The sequence below is a fragment of the Mastomys coucha genome, unplaced genomic scaffold (assembly GCF_008632895.1).
Source record: "Mastomys coucha isolate ucsf_1 unplaced genomic scaffold, UCSF_Mcou_1 pScaffold9, whole genome shotgun sequence".
NCBI lineage: Eukaryota > Metazoa > Chordata > Mammalia > Rodentia > Muridae > Mastomys > Mastomys coucha.
Genome location: NW_022196915.1, coordinates 109,499,372 through 109,518,899, shown reverse-complemented (window position 1 = coordinate 109,518,899; position 19,528 = coordinate 109,499,372). Strand labels below are relative to the sequence as shown.

Genomic DNA, 19,528 nt, shown 5'->3' with positions numbered 1-19,528 from the left:
TTGAGGGGAAACTGGGAAAGGAGAAATCATATGACATTTAAATAAAAAAAAATCTAATAAAAAAAAGAACAAATATTGGAATTGACAGAAAAAACACGCCAATTTCAGCTTGCCAATTCTTGTTGACTTATTTATTAACATTTCTCTCATATTTAAAAAGTGTGTTAGTTGTGTCCTGAAGTCCTGATTATTATACTTACTTTTGTATACTACTTTGTCATTTTACTATGACAAACTGAGGGTAAGTTTAACTTTAAAGTGAATTTGATAATGAATACCACAATTTTACTAGAGCTTTATGAAAACACAATAATGTGGCTTTTAAAGCAATTCATTACAGATTTTGCTAGCAATCTTATAAGTTTAGTAACTTCTTATCTTTATTCAGAAGCATCCAAGACCTATATGTTTTTTCATAATAGTTTTCATTTTGTCAAGTAATATTGATTTAAATTTAGTGTGAATGAACAAGAATTTGACAAAATTCCAAAATGAAACTTAAATAAGAGTGTGGAATGCAAGTCAACATGAAACAAATTTGTATGGATCTTTCCTGATGTAAATCTCTCAAAACACTGCTTAACTCCTAGACCACCTTCGGTCTCTCTTTTGTCACTGGAAATCTGGTTCACTTCATACCTTAGTATCGAACATGGTACTATCTATAGTCACTTTCAGAGTGGATACTCAGTTGATAGTGGTTGCATGATTGATTATGATAGCCAGGACCTTAGGAACTCTTAATTTTCTCTATACTGGAATATGGAGAAAGTTTGTTCATATTTATTCAACAGTGTTACATTTTATTTCAAATGAATAAATAATAATGTATTAGTAAATATAGTGAAGAATTTTTAGGTCTTCAAAAATAAACCCAAACAGTACCTAGCATAATAAATTCTCAGTAAGGGTGGAACAACGAAATAAGTTTTTCACCAATAGGTAACAAAGGAGACCATAGATATCTGACTGCCAATCTTTATTTTAGTCTTAAATTACTTACTGTACAGAAACATTTTTCCTTTATAATTCAGAGAAGACAGTAGGATTTTTAATTTCAAGAAATCTTGATTTGAGAAATACCATTTATACACTTAACAAATTTTAATAATTACCCAAAATAATTACCCATTTTGAACAAGTAACTCAATTTTTGTAGAACCTTACAGCTGTGAACTTGCAGAACCCTGATAAACAATGCTTTTTACTTGATTACTTCTCTGGCTTTTGCCCAGTGGCACTTTGTGAGATACTCTGAAACCCTAGGAAGACACTAAAGCATATTATAGAAACAGCATAAAATATCTGTCTCTGATATTTATGCACACTTAAATCTAATTGCTTGGTATTGGTTATCTCATTCTTTTTCCTTTAAAACATATTTCAACTCTTCATTTTCTCCCCAGTCTTCTTCATAGTAAGCCATTTGGCAGTAGATAGATGTGTTCCCTTTCTCTGTCTCCCAAACAGTTTTAGACTGTGTTTAATCTTAGCAATTGATTTAAACTGTAGAAAAGATTATTTTTGACACATAAAAGCATTGGCATTTGGCCTCCTAATTTCTTATCTTTAATAGCATTTACTCATTTTAAATTTTTATTTTATGCTAGTGTAAAATTTATTGTTTCTCCAAAAGTATTTGTAGCAAATTTTAGCATTTGGAAATACTTTATAATAATCAGAACACTAAGGAATATGGAATATGTTTATTATTTTTATTGACAATAATAATAAAGAGATTTATTTTATAAGCTAGTCTCTTCAAACAACCTCCAACTCCATAAAGATTTATCTTTTACACACTTAACTACTTAAAAGACAGTTTCATGGTAAAGGTAGTAGTTTTAATTTTTTCAAACAAATAACCTGGAATTTCTAAGCTAATAGATAGGGTTAACTTTCAACTATAATTTAATGCATAACTTTAACATACTTAAAGGAGAGTGAGAGTGGTCAGTTTCTCTGGTCCTTGATACTCAGCTCAAACATAGGAATTGGCACCAACTCATATTCTCAGTAGGAACACTGCTGGTTGTTATATTGTTCTTTGTACCAGTTTGTATTTCCTTGTACACAATATTGTCTGTCCATTAAAAGAAAAACAAAACAAAACAAAACAAAACCCAGCAGCTCTGCCCTAAATCCTTAGATTTTCTGTGTAAATAGAATACTGAATTAGATGGTGCCCACTTTGTTGGGAGATACTGTAGTTTGTGTGATAGGAATAGAGAACAGAAAAGGGGGAGTTTGATGCTGATTAAATTAGCAGACAGAAATAAACCACTGGTTAGATCATGAGCTAATCAGAATACTTTCTGTCCAGAAAAGTATTTCAAGGAAATGGACTGTCTAGAAAAGGCATAAATGTCCTGTACAAATGACCCTCCCCACTAAAATATGCTTTTCCATCTAGAATTTGATGCTTGTTCTTTTACTAGACTATTTCTAGAAACGTGCATTTGCCATCAACCTGGTTTATATTTTTCTATGTGCATGGTAAGTTGGAGTCACATCCCAAAAAAGAAAGGGACCTGAGTTTTCCTTAATATCTAAGAAGAGTTCATGCTACTTTGGAGGATGGAGAATGGAATTGGTTTGGCTGTGTGCAATGGCATTAAACTCCCCCTCTATATATTTTCTAAGGTTTACTCATTATAATTGTTAATTGTAATTTTAAAAATTCGCTTTTAGCAGAAGGATATGAGGCTGGCTTTTAAGAGCCAGCAGCAGGCCTATGAGCTGCGTGAGGAGGAAGAGGGTCTCTGGGGTTGGGTTGGAGCAGGGCTGGGGTTGGTGGAGGGGAGCGCTTCGGAGGGGTGGCACACACTGCAGTGACAGTCCCTCCCAGGGCTGGTAGAGGCACCTCACTGGTGACGGGTCTGAAAGCACGTGGCTACGTCATGGAAAGCCAGTCTTTTCAATGCAAACTTCAACTCCTCCTCCTCCCTCTAATGCCTGTAACTCACAGCCGAGGCTGGGCGAGGAATCTGGAGGGGAGATTTTCCTCATGCTTACGGTGGCTGGAGACTGGAAGGAAGAGTGTAGGGAAGGAGGAAGGAGATTTGTGGCGCTTTCTACCTACTACAAGACTGAAAAGGGGAGGGGGCACCTACATTACATCTTCTCTTCGTGATTGAGAACTGCAGGTTCAGTCCATCCTACGGAGCTCTGGCGATTGCTTATTTAAAAAAAAAAAGAAAGAAAGAAAGAAAGAAAGAAAAAATTGACCGCGGGAGAAGGAAGGCTCAGTCTTTGGCAGCCAGACTCGTCTTGGAGGTGGTATTGGTGTGTGAGTGTGTGTGGTGGTGGTTCATTTTTTTCTTTCTTTTTTCTTTTTTTTTCTTTTTTTCTTTTTTTTCTTTTTTTTTCTTTTTTCCCCCCTTCTCTCCTAGGGGCTACACAATGGCAGTCTTCTCTCGCTAAGATGAATCCGGCTTGCCTTCTGCAGATCCGCCCATCCTCAGTTCCATTTAGTAAAAGGCTATGATTTTCTCTTTGGGGATCTTTTGTGCATTACCGTTCTCCCTGGTTAGTTCTGGTCTCGGTTGGGATTTCTTTGCTTTTTTTTGTTTGGCTTCATGTGAAAAAGGATTTTTTTCTCTCCAACCCTTTGGTCATAATCCAGTGGTGATCAAGAGGGGATAAATCATTCACCCTGGCCGAGAAAAAACAATCGCTGAGAAGTCTCAAAGAGATATACCACGTGAGGGGAAAAAACTGGGAGAAGATCCGGAATATTAACGTTTTTCCTATGGTAAAACCGGTGCCCCTCTTCAGGAGAACTGATTTCAAGTTATTATTATGCAACCACAAGGGCCTCTTCTTTCTCAGGGTGTCTAAGCTGCTGGGTTGCTTTTCGCCCAAATCAATGTGGTTTCTTTGGAACATTTTCAGCAAAGGAACGCATATGCTGCAGTGTCTTTGTGGCAAGAGTCTTAAGAAAAACAAGAACCCAACTGGTAAGCAAAGCATGCATCATATTCTGTTTTTCCTGGTAATATCCGTCTGTTGCTCCCGGAGCTAGGTCTGCAGTTTTGCTATGCAGGAGGCCGGGGAACATGCAAGGAACCCGGACAGTGTTGCATACAGAGGTGTTGCATGAATAAACAAGTAGCCACCGCCGGATCTGCGTCCTCCCGACCCGAAAACCGTGATCAACAGCTCTTAGCTGTGACACAATCCATCATAAGGAGGGAGGAGGAAACTTTTTTTTATCCCCCTCTAAGTGGATATCTGGTGGAATATAGAAGGGCTTATGGCTATGGCTGTGCCAGGAGAAAGAGCCAAGAGCTCGCCTTACTTCTGCTCCTCCGGGGGCATAGCTTTAGACTTTCTGATTAGCTTGCACAATATTCGCCACCCCATCACCTTTAGCAAAGTAAAAGCGCCCCCTCCCTCACGGCCTGGATCCTCCGTCAGCCCCCGCCTCCCTCCCCCGTCTAGCTCTGGGTGCTATTAACTCATTCCCTAGTCTGCCTCTGACACATCCAGCCTGAGAACACTGAACACTGGAGCAGGGCTTGTGCCTGGGGGAACCAGGACCCAGAGGACAAGCCCAGCCCCTCTAGTATATGCCATTTAAGTCCCTTCTCCTTTTAAAAACCAACGTGGAAACCTTATGTGTGGGTCCCACACTATGTGTGTGTAGATGAACAGAGAGGGTCCTTCTTGCCTTATGCCTCCTGGCGATCATGCGCCCTATTCCAAACCAGGGAAACTTGCAGTATATTACATAAGAAATGCAAATGCAGGTGATTCGGGGAGCTGGGTCCCAGGGGTTTACTTTCCAGTGCCTATCTATTCTGAGGCATTTAGGAGCAGCCAAGTGGGCGAACAACCCTCAGGCAGTCAGGCCGGAGGGCTGCCTGGTGGTGGCAGCTGTGGCAAAGGAGCCTGGGTGCATGCAGCCTTTCCTCAAATCATTCCCGCTGTCAGCCAGGAGTGTGCATCATCCCCTGGCTGGGATGCAGTGGGAAAAGACCTGGAGCAGTTTTTGTGTCTGGAGTTATGCTGGAGGGGCGGGGGATCCACTGTCCTGCAGTGACAGCGGGCGATGGAGACTGCTGAAGCTAGCACTGCGGTGCACTAGATCACAGCTCTCCGCGGCCGCCCTGACACCTGGAGCTCACAGCCGGCCATGGCATCCAGAACTCCCACGGCTAGGCAGCAAGTGGCTGCTGTCTCCCAGCCTCTGAACCCAACAAATGTAGCATCGCCTGGATGACGCGCTTGGAGGGGGCTGCAGTCCGTGGCAGCAGGGAGAACAGAGGAGCGTGGGTGGGCGGGGATGGAAGCAGTGGGTGTGGAGGTCGAGGACGCTTTGCGGCCACCACTTCTGCAGCAAAAGGCAAGGTGCTTGCGAGTTGTTAAGAGTGTCCAAAAGGGTAGATGTTCCTGTGCTCAGACCAAAGGAAGTTTCCTCTAGCTGGGACGCTTAGGGGACTGGAGGCTCTGGGAGGAGCCAGGTATTGGCTTCTAGGAGGGCTCTCCACTGCAGTGGAATTGTTGCCTCTATCCTACAACCCTAGCCCCTGTGTTCTAAATCCACTCCTTGTCTACCAGCTTCCGTTACTGTCCCTTGTCTTTTTACTCTTCTGTTCTTTAACTATTCAGCTTTTAGCAACTCTGAAATGATGTTTCCATCCTGAGATTTGTCCAAGGGGACAGCAGATTGAGACGTAATTTTACTTAACCATGGCATTACTGATTCAGCTCTGAGGTATACTCCGGGCCATTGGCATCTAGCCTGACACCAGTGATGCCTGGTTCAAATAATACCCAGCTACAGCTGCAACAACGGTTCACAGCCTGGGCATGAAATAGTTGTCTGCAGGACTTCCCAAAGTGGGACAGGTCAAAGGCTGTAGTTGCAAAGGAGGGGCTACTACTTCACACAGTAAAAATAGTAGCCTTTTGAAGCCCTCTTGTGTTCTGTTAAAAGATTTAGTTCTCTTCTGAGAACGGAATACAGTAAAATGTCTTTCTTTTTTGAGACTTGGTCATTTGTCTAGAGATCTCAAACTCAGCCCTTCCATAATATTGGGGAATGAGAAATAACTCAGAGGTGGAGAAACAGTAAGCTTGTTTTCAAGACCTTTATGTTTTTATTGTAAATAATTTTACTGGAAATGCTGACGACCCCTGCTCAGTTCAATATCTTTTTATTATTAGACTTGCCCCTTCCCATCCACTTTCATCTCTCTAGAATAGTTTTCTCTTTCCAAAGTGCTTTGGAAATCGTTAAACAAATGATTATTTATTTTAGGGAACAATTTAAATTGCAGCTAATTTATTTGAGTGGTGAAGTGGAGGGGTTAATCTACGATGTGTCTGACAGTATGGACAACTATTCTAGGATAGTTAAGTTCCTATTCTAGGATAGGATAGTTAAGGCTCAGATTGCCAGGGATTTGAGTCTAAAGTGAAAGTCAGAGCACTTAGGAGGTTCTGCCCCGCCCCTCTGCAAAAAAAAAAAAAAAAGAAAGAAAGAAAAAAAAAGATGCATTAAACTGTGTAGCTCACCTTCAAAAGACTGGACTCAAACCCATGCCTGCCATTTCCTTGGAATACTGTACTTGGTGAGGTCTATTCTCCTGCTATTAACACAAAGCCTATAATCATTTGCAACTTTTTGATCCCAAGATAGCAGTACAGCTAAGAATTTAATTGGGTAATTAAAATAAAACAAGGACCAAAATCCTCTTAACTGTTAAAAACAAAAAGGACAGATTGGCTACCACCTATTATGTTATCTTAAATCTACAAGGAAGACAATTAACTTGTTTTAAACTAAAAAGCTTGACAGAATGCTGCCAAGCACTAGGGAATTTGTTGCAAAGCATTCCTTAACATTTTCAGAGGCAGATTTTAGGTTGGCTCTTCTTCCCAATATTTGCAAGTTTTGAAATAATTTACTGATTATTTTCAGCTTTGAAATCCTCAACAATTGTAGGGAGGTGGGCTAAAGGTTCCTGAGAATTTTAGAGGTATGTACTTAAAGGTGAAATTTATTTACCAACTCAGAACTTACTAATCAACTCCATGGTATTGCATTGTCCTGTAGTTGTGTTATGTGATAAACTAATGAGAAAAGAACATGCAGCATGTATTTTGGTCTACATTAAAAAATAAAAACAAATCGCAATAGCTTAAACTTTTTTGAATATAAAGTAAATCTACTAATTTCATGAAAATACCTAGTATTTTACAGCATAGTGATTATCAGAGAACACATTTGGATGTATATGTGTGCTCAAATGGCCCACTTTCTGTTATTTTCTTAGCACAGCAATAACTGTGCATTTAGAAGGAATGTTACCTGCTGTAGCTTTTGCTGTAAGTATGAGTCATGCAAGGTGACTGTATTTTAGGCAAATCATTAAGTAGGAATAATAAGTACAAGGTGATTTTTTTTTTTGACCTGGAGGAGGCTTGTAATGTTTTCTTGAACCAGTATAATAGTTTAGAATGACCAATGTGCATATCAGGCTTGTTTAGGAAATAAACCAGGTCACTTCTCTTGAAGCACAGAGTGATAAGGTAATAAATATAGTTGATAAATACTAAGGTTGTATAATTGCTGTTTGTCCAGATTCCTAAAATCATTAAAGGAGTCAGGGACTCTTTCACATGTTGTGCCCAATAAAACCAGGCACAAGATCCCCAAGCCTCCTTATCAATTTTGGAAATTTTGGAAAACTCAGATTTTAAGTTACATTACAATGTGTGAAAATCTTCTTGAGTACAGGTGTCTGTGGTGGGAGGATATGTTGGAAGCATATTACCTAGACAAAGCCTCACAGAGTGCACTGGGAACATTCCATAGACCCTTCCATTGCCTTTGGTGTTCCCTTTTCTGAACTCAGTCTCATCTGCTGAGTAACTAAACCACAGAACCAGGAGAGGCTGATAGCAGCCATTAGCACCTTCTGTTTCCTACTGGCACTGGTATCTTTAAGCCCCACTTTTTTTTTATTAGTTCTTTTAGGTGTCCCAAACACCTGGTATGTTAGGGCAATTCATTTACATATACATTTTAAAAAGTTACTTGCATATAGGGGTGTCACATCCTTTTGAAGTGAGAAAATAGGGAGAATGGGAAGGAAGGAAGCACCCCCTTTCCCTCTTCTTCTCAGCCTTCAGTCTTATCCTGCAGTTTTGCAGAGCTGGGTCAGCCAGAAATTGACAATTCTAAACACCAAGTGGGCAGAAAATGAAAACATCAAATTCAGATAGCAAGACTAGAACAGGAAACAGGTGGAAGGTTCTTCTTGTAACATTTTTAAACTGAGTTGTGTCTGGACTCCATCTAGAAAGTTTTAGTTATTGAGGTAAAGTGAGTTATACAGAGCAGTGCCACTTTATGAACCAAAGGTAGCATTTTTAGCTAGGCTAAGTTCTGAATTTTTAGGAGAGTGGATTTTTTCTTTTCTTTAGGTTAACATCCAGGTTAACAAGTATAAAGTCAATGTTTAATAAACTCATCTTTAACAATGCAGATGATGTTCAAATGATGCATTGCTATTTGAATGTGCTAAAGCTAACTCTATATTGTGCTTCACATCTCCCACAGTGGACTATTCCTTTATATGTTTGAATCCAGCTTTCCATGTTTTAGCAAGACATACATTGGAAACTTTTGTGTTTTCATAAAATGGTAACAAGGACAACAACCAACGTTTTTACTCTTTTATACAGTTTGGAATCATACTTCATTCATACTGACTCATAAGTTTTATACAAATAACATGTGTATGTATCAAAATGGAAGCATTTATTCAAAATAGTTTCTCATGGCTTAGAGGGAAACAGTTGAGACACTTGAACAGTGTGGCAGAAATTTTGCCTCTGTGAAGTTTAAACCACTCACTGCATAGGGTTGAAAGCAAACAAACATATACCATTGAGCCCAACTTAGCCTTTGGTCAGTGTGGGTCAGAGATAGATCTACTTGTTCTTCCACCTACTAGTGTTTAGTCTATACATTTTTCCTTAGATCTTTAGCTAGTGCATCAGATCCAGGTGTGAATTAAACCTGAGCATTGGAGAGCAGGGGATTTTCTGAGGGAGATAGCTCAATTTCTCAATTTATTTCCTGACATACAATTCTAGTATTTTGCTATTCTATTTTGGGAGGGCCACTGCATCTAGATGGTTTTTGTGTGTGTGTGTGTGTGTGTGTGTGTGTGTATTTCTCTAGTTGCTACAAAATAATGCTTCTACGTTAGTCAAAAATGTAGGATGATTGGGAAGTCAAAAGGAAGAACTACTAGGATTTTTTTCAAACATGGACATCAAAAGGCAGAAATCTGTTTTATAGAGATCACTGACAGCGGTATTAGACACTACTACATTTCCTGTTTCCTGACAAAGCTTCTGCTAGAGACGGCAGAAAAAAATGTTACAGTAAAAATTGATGGCTCTAAAAGGCTGATCCATAGCATTATGCTTCTCTCAGTATGATAGTTGGTTAAGTTCATTCAGTGTTCACTTCCTTCCTGAATGGTGAAAACAAAATTAAACACACAAACTTAAGTAGGCAAGCACAAATGGACCGTAACAGCGCCAATGTCTGGCTCTTTGTACACCTGGGTGATTTTACAGAAGTGTCCTGAATCTGAAAATTCTGAAACCTGTGGTATATTCCTCACACCAGAGCATTCTCTAAGAAAACCAAGCCAAGGGTTAATTGCATTCTTTTTGTAAAGCTTGCCCTTAAAATCAAGAATGAAGACTGAAGGCCCCACCTGGTTCCCTATGAGGCAGGGCTGGCTTCATTTTATTATCTGGTTCTTTCTTGTTCCTCTTTTGTGGAAGTCAAGTGATTTGTTTCTTTTTCTAATGCAGTATCTGGGACCCCCTTTTATGGCATGACTTTCTTTCTCTTTCTTTCTTTCTTTCTTTCTTTTTTTCTTTCTTGTCATTGAGTTGTCAGCTGTCTCTAATGAAGCCTTCTCACTTCTCACATTCCGTTCTTTTGCAGTTTAAAAAGCAATAATTTACCAACCTTTTGGCTCAATATACTTCCAATCACCAAATTCTTTTGCTTCCTTTAGTCAGAAACCACTTTAATAGGGTGGAGGATGCTGTGCCTTTAGAATGAGAGGCTTGGAGTTTGTATCAGGAACAACAAAGTTTGACAGAATCTATAGCTTTGGGCAGAGGCCTTTGGCCTCTAGAAAACTGTTAACATTCCATGCAAAACCTAGTCTTAAAACTCTGTAGTTCTGATCTGTTCACATCATGGAAACTCTTTGAAGATCTAGCTGAAGTTGGTGACCAGAGCAGGCTGCAAAAGGCAGATTTCTCTTTCTGACCCAGCAGTCTCTTGCAGGAGAAGGGGTTTATGTGTGTGTGTGGTTGGGGTGGGGAGGGGAGGGCAGTTACTTTCACATTCATCCTAGAGGGCTCTGCACAGAGACATTTCTGTTGCCACGGAGATGACCTCTGACCCTGAGAGAGTGAGTGGACCCTTTGTGGGTGCCTTGGTTGCTATGGGAACTGCAGTGTCCAGGATCTTGGTGCTGGAGCAACTTGGGAGTAAAGACTAGGGAGCAGCCCTCTGCCCTCTTCTTTCTAGGATAGGAGCATGGTTGTCCTGTGGAGCCCTGGCAGAGAACTAAGGTACCAGCCTACAAGTGGCTGCCTCTTCCTGATCCTCTCAGAGGCTGCTTTAAAGAGAGGTGGCTTTTCCTTCCATGCGTCATTCTCCCCATCCCCCTCCCCTGCATGGGCAACCTGCATGCTGGGGTCATTGGGGGAGAAGGGTGGGGTTCTTGAGATTTTTATTTTTGCATATGCAACCCATCCTGCCCAGGTATCTAACTTTGTAAACTCTGTGTATTCCTCTCTGCCCCCACGGCTGCTGGTGTAAATAAACAGCATCTCCTGTTGGTAACAACAACAAAAAATGTGCTTCAGAAGCGGGTTGGGCTGCCTGCTCTTTGACAGGGACTGGGACTGGAAAACTTTCTTGGAACCTAGTTCTGGCCTCCGTTTCTGGGAGAGGCACATACATTCCTGAAGTTTTCTGTGCTCCGGTCTAGGGTGCAATCCCAAGGGCTTTGATTAAAAATTTCAACACAGATCCATCTTGAATAATTTTGAGTTCTGAAACCACTCTCTACACCCCTGTCCCATTCCTTGTGTCTTTCCTGGACTATGTTGACTGCATTTAAGCTGTGTGTTTAAAATTAGTGATTATCAGATGTGGGACCACCTTGAATCTCATGAACTGCTTTCTTCTCTTCGGAGTGTGCCAACTCCTCATTGGGAATACTAGTGACTTGTAAAAGCTGGTTCATAACTGTTGGGAGAAACAGGCACATCTCTCAGCCCCGGAGGAATAAACTGCAGAGAGCTTTTCAAGCATTTTATAGAGCTGTGTGCTTGCTGTTGAGATGGCTTTACAGTTGACCCTTTCTGTCTCTAGATGCATTTTTCCTTGGGAACTGCTAAGCCTTTTTGAAGGATGGGATGTATGCTTTTGCCCCTGCCCTCCATCCTTTTAGGGCCAATGATAATAATCACATTAAGTTAAAAACCAACCAACCAATCAACCAACCGACCAACCAACCAACCAACCAACCAAACAAAAAAACCCCAAACCAAACCAAAGCAAAACAAAAAACCAAAACTCAGTCATAAGTTTAAAAACTTTTCAGGTCCACTTCTAACTCTGAAGTTAGGCTTTTTGTCAAGTACACATTATTTTCCCCCTCCTCTTTCTTTTGCCATGTATTCCATGCTGGCTCAGACTCAATATTCTTTTGCTTCAATATTCAGAATACTGGCATTAGAGGCAGGTGCCCACCACATCTAACTCTTTTCTAAACTTAAGAGAATTAAAATGTTTTCTTGTGCCTCAGGTGTTGTTGCAGTTGCAGGGTGAAGAGCTGTTGTGTGATGGAACTTTGGAGTAGACACAAAGAATTGGGCTGGTTTCTGAGGATTCAGACCTAGCTAGGAGCTTTAGGCAGAGAAGGGTAAGTTAAGGTTCAACAAGAAGGATATATAGAAGGCTTGCTGGAGGGAACAAAAATGAACTCTGACGTCTAGGTAGGAGTTAATCACCAGAGAAAGGCTCAAAGTGGATTGGTAAGGAAAACTCAGCAACATGTTTTAAATTTTGAGCACATAAATTTTGAGTAGTCAAAAGTAGATGGAGGGAAGAAACCTGGAGGGAGGTTGGGGAGGGGATTTGGATCGGGTGTGGGGAAGGATAGGAGAGATGGGCTAGATGACCATGAAAATGAATGGAAATCTGCAACTGATGGGATTAGGAGGTGGGGGCATCTCCAGGATGAGACCAGAAAAAGAACTGGGAAAGGGAGGCACCTGAGAGTTGTGCATACCAAGAACTAAGCTGAGGATAGAAGTTGTCAGAAGAGAGTGGCAAGTAGTGCAGTTAGAAGGTAATGAAGAGCAGATCCTGTGTAAATGTGACTCAGATTTACTCTTTAGTCAACTCTCATGCCCCAGTGTGGAAAACACTTTGAGTCAGGCCAGACTGAAGAAAGAGCACAGAGGAAGTAGCTATTGTTTTATGAGATGCTCTGGTACCAAGAAAGGCTCTGGAGAGAGAGAGAGAGTAGAGTCAGTTTGAGAGAAAAGTAACCCTGGAAAGGAAGTTGAAGGAGTTTAGAACTTTTTGCCTGCAAGCTTTAAGCCTTTGGTAATTTGCCATTAGTATGTTACCTTCACTTTGAAAAAGCTGCCCAGACTACCCTATTGAAGATCCAAGGAACTAAGTAACAAGTCAAAAACTTTGACAGATTTGTAAGTAAAAATCAAAACACTTCTGGAAATAATTCTATAGGATAATGAGTTCATTTTTCTTGACCTTTTTTCTGAAAATCTTAGGAATGGAAAAATGCTTTATAATGAAGTCAAGAATCTTTTATGGTTATATACAGTTTTTGTTAATAGCAGACATTTTTGCACATTTTTTGACTAATATAAGAGGCGAAGTAGTACAAATAAAAGCCAGGTTTCAGATGGATTAGCAAGAAAGGAGAAGGAAGTGAAAATCTTGTTGGATTTATATATGTAGTGTACTCTTGCTTCCCAGATGCAAATGAAAGTGCTTGTAATTAAAATGTCTTTCTCCTTCTGTAACATTTTGTTGTCTGAGCAATTACAGTGGATCACTGAAGTGAGCCATAACCTTTTCTACAAAGCTGTCTCTTAAATAGAGTGTAGCTTAGGAGGATTCACCATCTCTATTCTTCACATTTCCTATATGAAATACAGTATTGAATTGTACTTAAAATGCAAAAATAAAAGGGTCTAAAGACCAAAACAAAAACAATATTCCTTAATTGTGGGATTAAAGTGAAAACATTCTGAACCTTCTCCTTCTTCATTGTGTTCCTGTTGAACATTAGGTGTTATAAGTATTAAGCAAAGAAAGACTATGTTTGCTAAGAGACCTTACTTAGTTTGCTAATTAAACACTCAACATTCACTGTCATTCTGCATTACAGTTTTACTCTTAGGTGAATTGAAAGAAGTAAGCTAATATATTAAAAGTGTCCGCTTTTATGGCTAACATGGCTCATAAGATTTAGATTTTTTAGATTTTTTTATTAGCTCAAAAATATTTTCCCATTTACAATGGTAACTGACTGAATGAAGAAGTCTTTGCATATCGCATGTATAATAATAGATACTAAGTAGAAGAAAGACATTTTAAAGTTAATCAAATAAAAATATGAATGTATACATTTTAGGGGTACTATGGAATGTTTTGACAAATATATGTGATAATATAGGAGATACTTTGAATGAATAGATTATGAATGTTAGAAATAGTTTAAGAGTAAAAGAACCAATTTAATGTGAGATATGCTGGCTTATCTTCTATTGCAATAGCCATATGAGACCAAGTAATTTACTGAGGAGAAGTTGGCAGTTGGTGGCTGTTTGGAAAGGGAATATCATTCACTCTTTAGGGTATGGCCACTGGTAGGCTTCCCATGCTCCAGTAGATGGGCCTCTACCCATTTACTTAGTAGCCTTACAGAAAGAGAAAAAAAGAAGAAATAAAGTTGGGGGAGCATGATGAAGGAAATATAGGATTTAGAGGCAGGCAATAGGAAATTAATATCATATTTTGTTGTATACATATATGAAATTCTCAAAAAATGAAAAAACACAATAAAAATTATGAAACTCCAGAATAAACAGTTTGCAAGTCTTCAGGCTGGTAAGTAAAAAAATCTGAGTACTCAACAAAGTGATTTGACTCCAAAGCAAATACCCTTACGTATCTATACTGTAGCTGCCTCTTTACAAAGCATGATAGGCAGTGTATATAAGTATATATATTTGTATATAACATGTATAAATATATATTTATTATATATAGATATATTTGTCTTTGTGAATCATTTTGACATAAAGCTAAAATGAACTGCTACAAATTCAATCTTTAGAAACCTGAAGAGTTTAATGTCATTTTTGATAGTTATTTTAAATTTATTAAAATGCAAATTATTTATATTTTGCATTTTTACAGTTGTGAGTTATAATCATAACCAAAAATCTAACCAGGATTTAGATCATTACTGATTACTCCAAAAAAAATTCTCCTTTCTCTTTCAGAAGTGTTCTGACTTCTCTGTCTTTATCTTAAGTTACAGCAAAATGAACCATTATTAAATCACAAAACTCTCATATTACATAGTTTGTTTCTTTCAGAAGGCATAATGCTTCTTCTGAAGCAAAACATAACTTGTGATCCAAACTAACTGAGGGATCTTTTCTTAGCTGCATACAAGTGATCAAGGCCTGAGAACAGGGATTTTGGTGATCCCAAGTAACTTGTTCATCTGTGGAAAAGATATTAACTTTTATAATTACAGAAAAGAAAAAATCATGTTAGCACATTTAGAAAATACTGGGTCATATCAGGGTTTGGATGTTATAACATTTTTAGCTTTAAGGCTGTTGGGAGCTAGTAGACACTAAACATTTCAAAAGTTTTAAAAATAACAAGGGTGTTAGGTGTTATACTGGTAGGTTTGAAGGGTGAATCTCAAAAGTATATACTGATACTCTCTGAAGAAACCTCTTTTAGTTGGAGATCCTTCAGAGTAACTTCTAGAACTTTTATCCTTGGTTACTGTGACAACTGAGATTGTTACAGATGGAGCCAAAGTTGTCTTTGGCTACTTTCAAGCCCATCTATTAGCCATTTACTTTGAACCTTTGTAACTGACCTAACACCCTTGTTACTTCAGCTCAGAATACCCAGGATACAACTTACAGACCATATGAAACAAGATGATATTTCTACTGAAACACTCAATGGGGAAGAAGTAAAAATGCCAACAGGTTATTTGAACACAACCACCATTTCACCAACTTGTAGCACATTGTATTAGTGCTTTTCTCATCAATGACACAAAATATCTGAAAAGAAGTAATTTAATGGAGAAAAGGTTTACCGTGGCTCACCATTTGAGGGTCATCATAGTGGGGAACATGAGTATGTGCAACATACTGTATCTACAGCTAGGAAGCAGAGGAGAATGAATACTAATAGTCCTTATTCTCTTATTTCTACTTAATCTGAGACCCTAGTCCATGGGATGATGTTGCCCACATTTGCGGTGTATCTTCTCCCTCAGTTAAAACTCTGAAGTCTATCAATCTGACAATATTAACCATTACAAGCATCTTTTTCTGAAGTGATTTAATGTGCTGTGCTGGCTCTAATAGTACTGGCTATTGTTAGTGGAGACACACATTAAGGAACAGTTTACCACAGACACACTTTTGGGAACCAGGGTTTGTTTTATACTTTCTGTTACAAATTTGAAGTATGTATTAGGGGACCAGTATCTTTGTTTTAATGTTTGAAATGGTACAAAATTTATAACATGATATTTTAAGAATGATAACTTGCATTAAAGAGCAAATCTTTTCCTTTGTTTTTTTGTTTTTGTTTTTATTAGATGTTTTCTTTGTTTACAATATCTCTTTTCCCAGGTTCCCCTCAAAAAAAAAAAACAAAATTAAAAAACCCCCAAACTAAACACAAACCCCTGTTCCCTCCCCCGATCCCCTTGCTCACCACCCTACTCCCTTCTGCTTACTGGCCCTGGCATTCCCCTACACTGGGGCATAGAACCTTCACCGGGCCAAGGGTTTCTCCTCCCATTGATGACCAACTTGGCCATCCTGTGTTGGAGCCATCAGTCCCACCATGTGTACTCTTTGGTTGGTGTTTTAGTCCCTAGGAGCTCTGAGGGTACCAGTTAGTTCATATTGTTGTTCGTCCTAAGGGGCTGCAAACCCTTCATCTCCTTGGGTCCTTTCTCTAGCTCCTTCATTGGGGACCCTGTACTCAGTCCAATGGATGGCTGTGAGCCTCTACTTCTGTATTAGTTAGGTACTGTCAGAGTATCTCAGGAGACAGCTATATCAGGCTCTTGTCAGCAAGCACTTGTTGGTATTCACAATAGTATCTGGGTGTGGTGATTGAATATGGGAAAGATTCCCAGGTGGAGCAGTCTCTGAATTGTTTTTCCTTTAGTCTCTGCTCCATAGTTAGTCTCTACAACTCCTTCCATGGATATTTTGTCCCCCCTTCTAAGAAGGAATGAAGTATCCACACTTTGGTCTTCCTTCTTGAGTTTCTTATGGTTTGTGGTTTGTAGTTTGTGTATTCCTATCTACTGGGCTAATTCCACTTGTCAGAAAATGCATACCATGTGTGTTCTTTTGTGATTGCGTTACCTCACTCAGGATGATATTCTTCAGGTCCACCCATTTCCCCAAGAGTTTCATAAATTCATTGTTTTTAATAGCTGAGTAGTACTCCATTGTGTAGATGTACCATATTTTCTGTATTCATTCCTTTGTTGATGGACAATCTGGGTTGTTTCTGGTTTCTGGCTATTATAGATAAGGCTGCTATGAACATAGTGGAGCATGTGTCCTTAATACATGTTGGAGCATCTTCTGGGTATATGCCCAGGAGTGGTATAGCTGGGTCCTCTGGTAATAGTAGGTCCAATTTCCACAGGAACTGCCAAACTGATTTCCAGAGTGGTTGTACTAGCTTGTAATCCCACCAGCAATGAAAGAGTGTTCCTCTTTCTCCACAACCTCGCCAGCATCAGCTGTACCCAGAGTTTTGTATCCTAGCCGTTCTGACTGGTGTGAGGTAGATTTTCAGGGTTGTTTTGATTTGCATTTCCCTGATGACTAAGGATGTTGAACATTTCTTTAGGTGCTTCTCAGCCATTCTGTATTCATCAGTTGAGAATTCTTTGTTTAGCTCTGTACACCAATTTTTAATAGGGTTTTTGGTTGTCTGGAGTCTAACTTCTTGAGTTCTTTGTATACCTTGGATATTAGCCCTGTATCTGATATAGGATTGATAAAGATCTTTTCCCAATTTGTTGGTTGCCATTTTGTCCTATTGACAGTGTTTTTTGCTTTACAGAAGCTTTGAAATTTTATGAGGTCCCATTTGTCAATTCTTGATCTTAGAGCATAAGCTATTGGTGTTCTGTTCAGGAAAATTTCCCCTGTGCCTATATGCTCGAGGCTCTTCCCCACTTTCTTTTCTATTAGTTTGAATGTATCTGGTTTTATGTGGAAGTCCTTGATCCACTTGGACTTGAGCTTTGTACAAGGAGATAGGAATGGATCATTTTGCATTCTTCTACATGCAGTTGAGCCAGCACCATTTGTTGAAAATGCTGTCTTTTTTCCCCACTGGATGGTTTTAGCTCCTTTGTCAAAGATCAAGTGGCCATAGGTTTGTGGGTTCATTTCTGGGTCTTCAATTCTATTTCATTGATCTACTTGCTTGTCACTGTACCAATACCATGCAGTTTTTATCAGAATTGCTTTGTAGTATTGCTTAAGGTCTGGGATGGTGATTCCACCAGAGGTTTCTTTATTGTTGAGAATAGTTTTGTCTATCCTGAGTTTTTTGTTATTTCAGATGAATTTGCAAATTGCTCTTTCTAAGTCTGTGAAGAACTGAGTTGGAATTTTGATGGGGATTGCATTGAATCTGTAGACTGCTTTCGGCAAGATGGCCATTTTTATTATATTAATCCTGCTAATCCACGAGCATGTTTGGTCAGACTTGATTCTTTTAGTGAGACATCTGATTGGGGCAGAGGAAGATAATGGAACAGAGCTACTCACTTCAGTGTTAGGTCATGTACAAGAAAAGAGGAAGGAGTTGGAATCATATAAGTTTCTCTTTCACTATGTCCCAGTGACACAAAGACTTCCTATTAGGGATCCCCTCTTAAAAGTTCTACCTCTAGCAAATCTTACTGGTTTGTGCCACCAGAGTACACATGGAGATACCCATAGCTCCAGCTGCATATGTAGCAGAGGGTGGTCTTGTTGGACATCAATGGGAGAAAGGGCTCTTGGCCTTGAGAAGGCTCAATGCTCCAGTGTAGGGGAATGCCAGTACAGGAAAGTATAAATAAGTGGGTTGGTGAGCAGGGGGAGGGGGCATGGGATAGGGGGTTTTCAGAGGGGAACCAGGAAAGGGATAACATTTGAAATGTAAATAAAGAAAATATCAAATAAAAATTAAGTAGATATACAATGTGAGTATTTGCTGATAATAAATTGTAAAGAGCTATTTTTAAAAGGAAAAAAGAAGTTCTACCTCCTTTCAGAGTAAGCTTTTATTACTTAGACCTTTGGAAAACACCAAGTTCTAAACTATAGCAGCTGGGCACATATTTAAGCGAAAATGAGTTAGTAAATAGTTATAAAGCAGGTTGTGACTAGAAACTGATTTATATTCCACATAGCTGCCTGGCATCTGTGGGGGTGTGTCCTTCATTGTAACTGATGATGACAATAGAACCCAGGGCCTGATATACTCTACTACTGACCTACTTCTGTAGCATTTTGTTGTTGTTGAAATTTGTGTGCCTAGAACAACATCATCTGAGGATTGTTTCCTCTATATCTTTGATGACTTTTGTTACAGTCTTTTTGATTTTAGTCATTTTATTATGAATTTGTAGTCTCTGTGGTGTTTGGTTGTGTTTTCCTAACTACTATTCTTATTGGCCTGTTGAGTATCTTCTTTGGAAAAATATCCACTTACATGTTTTAACATTCTTTTAAAGATTTATTTATTTATTTCATGTATGTGAGTACACTGTCACTGCCTTCAGACACATCAGAAGAGGGTATCAGATCTCCATTACAGATGGTTGTGAGCCATCGTGTGGTTGTTGGGAATTGAACTCAGGACCTTGGGAAGAGCAGTCAGTGCTCTTAACCAATGAGCCATCTCTCCAGTCCATGATTTAACATTTTTAATTGAGTTATTTATTCTTTTAGTTTTGAATTGTAGGAGTCCATTATAAATCCTAGACACAAATTTCTTATAAGGCTTATGATTTATAAGTATTTTCTTCCTTTCTGCTTATTTTATTCCCACATTTTTAGTGGTGTCCTTTAAAGCATTTTGACTTAGTGAGATATAATTTATCAATTTTTATTACTCATTTATATGCTATTAAACATA

At 39.1% G+C, this 19,528-nt stretch overlaps 1 protein-coding gene and 1 long non-coding RNA gene across 2 annotated transcripts in view; both read left to right on the top strand.

The window, feature by feature from the left end:
• Positions 1-3,332: 3,332 nt before the first annotated feature.
• Fgf14 (fibroblast growth factor 14) overlaps positions 3,333-19,528 on the top strand; it is a 669,954-nt gene continuing 653,758 nt past the window's right edge. The window contains exon 1 of the mRNA XM_031361718.1: positions 3,333-3,959. Coding sequence (XP_031217578.1) covers positions 3,752-3,959 — 208 coding nt within the window. The 5' untranslated portion in view covers positions 3,333-3,751. The remainder of the gene's footprint in view (positions 3,960-19,528) is intronic.
• LOC116084632 overlaps positions 10,526-19,528 on the top strand; it is a 372,091-nt gene continuing 363,088 nt past the window's right edge. The window contains exon 1 of the long non-coding RNA XR_004116192.1: positions 10,526-10,623. This is a non-coding gene — a long non-coding RNA (uncharacterized LOC116084632). The remainder of the gene's footprint in view (positions 10,624-19,528) is intronic.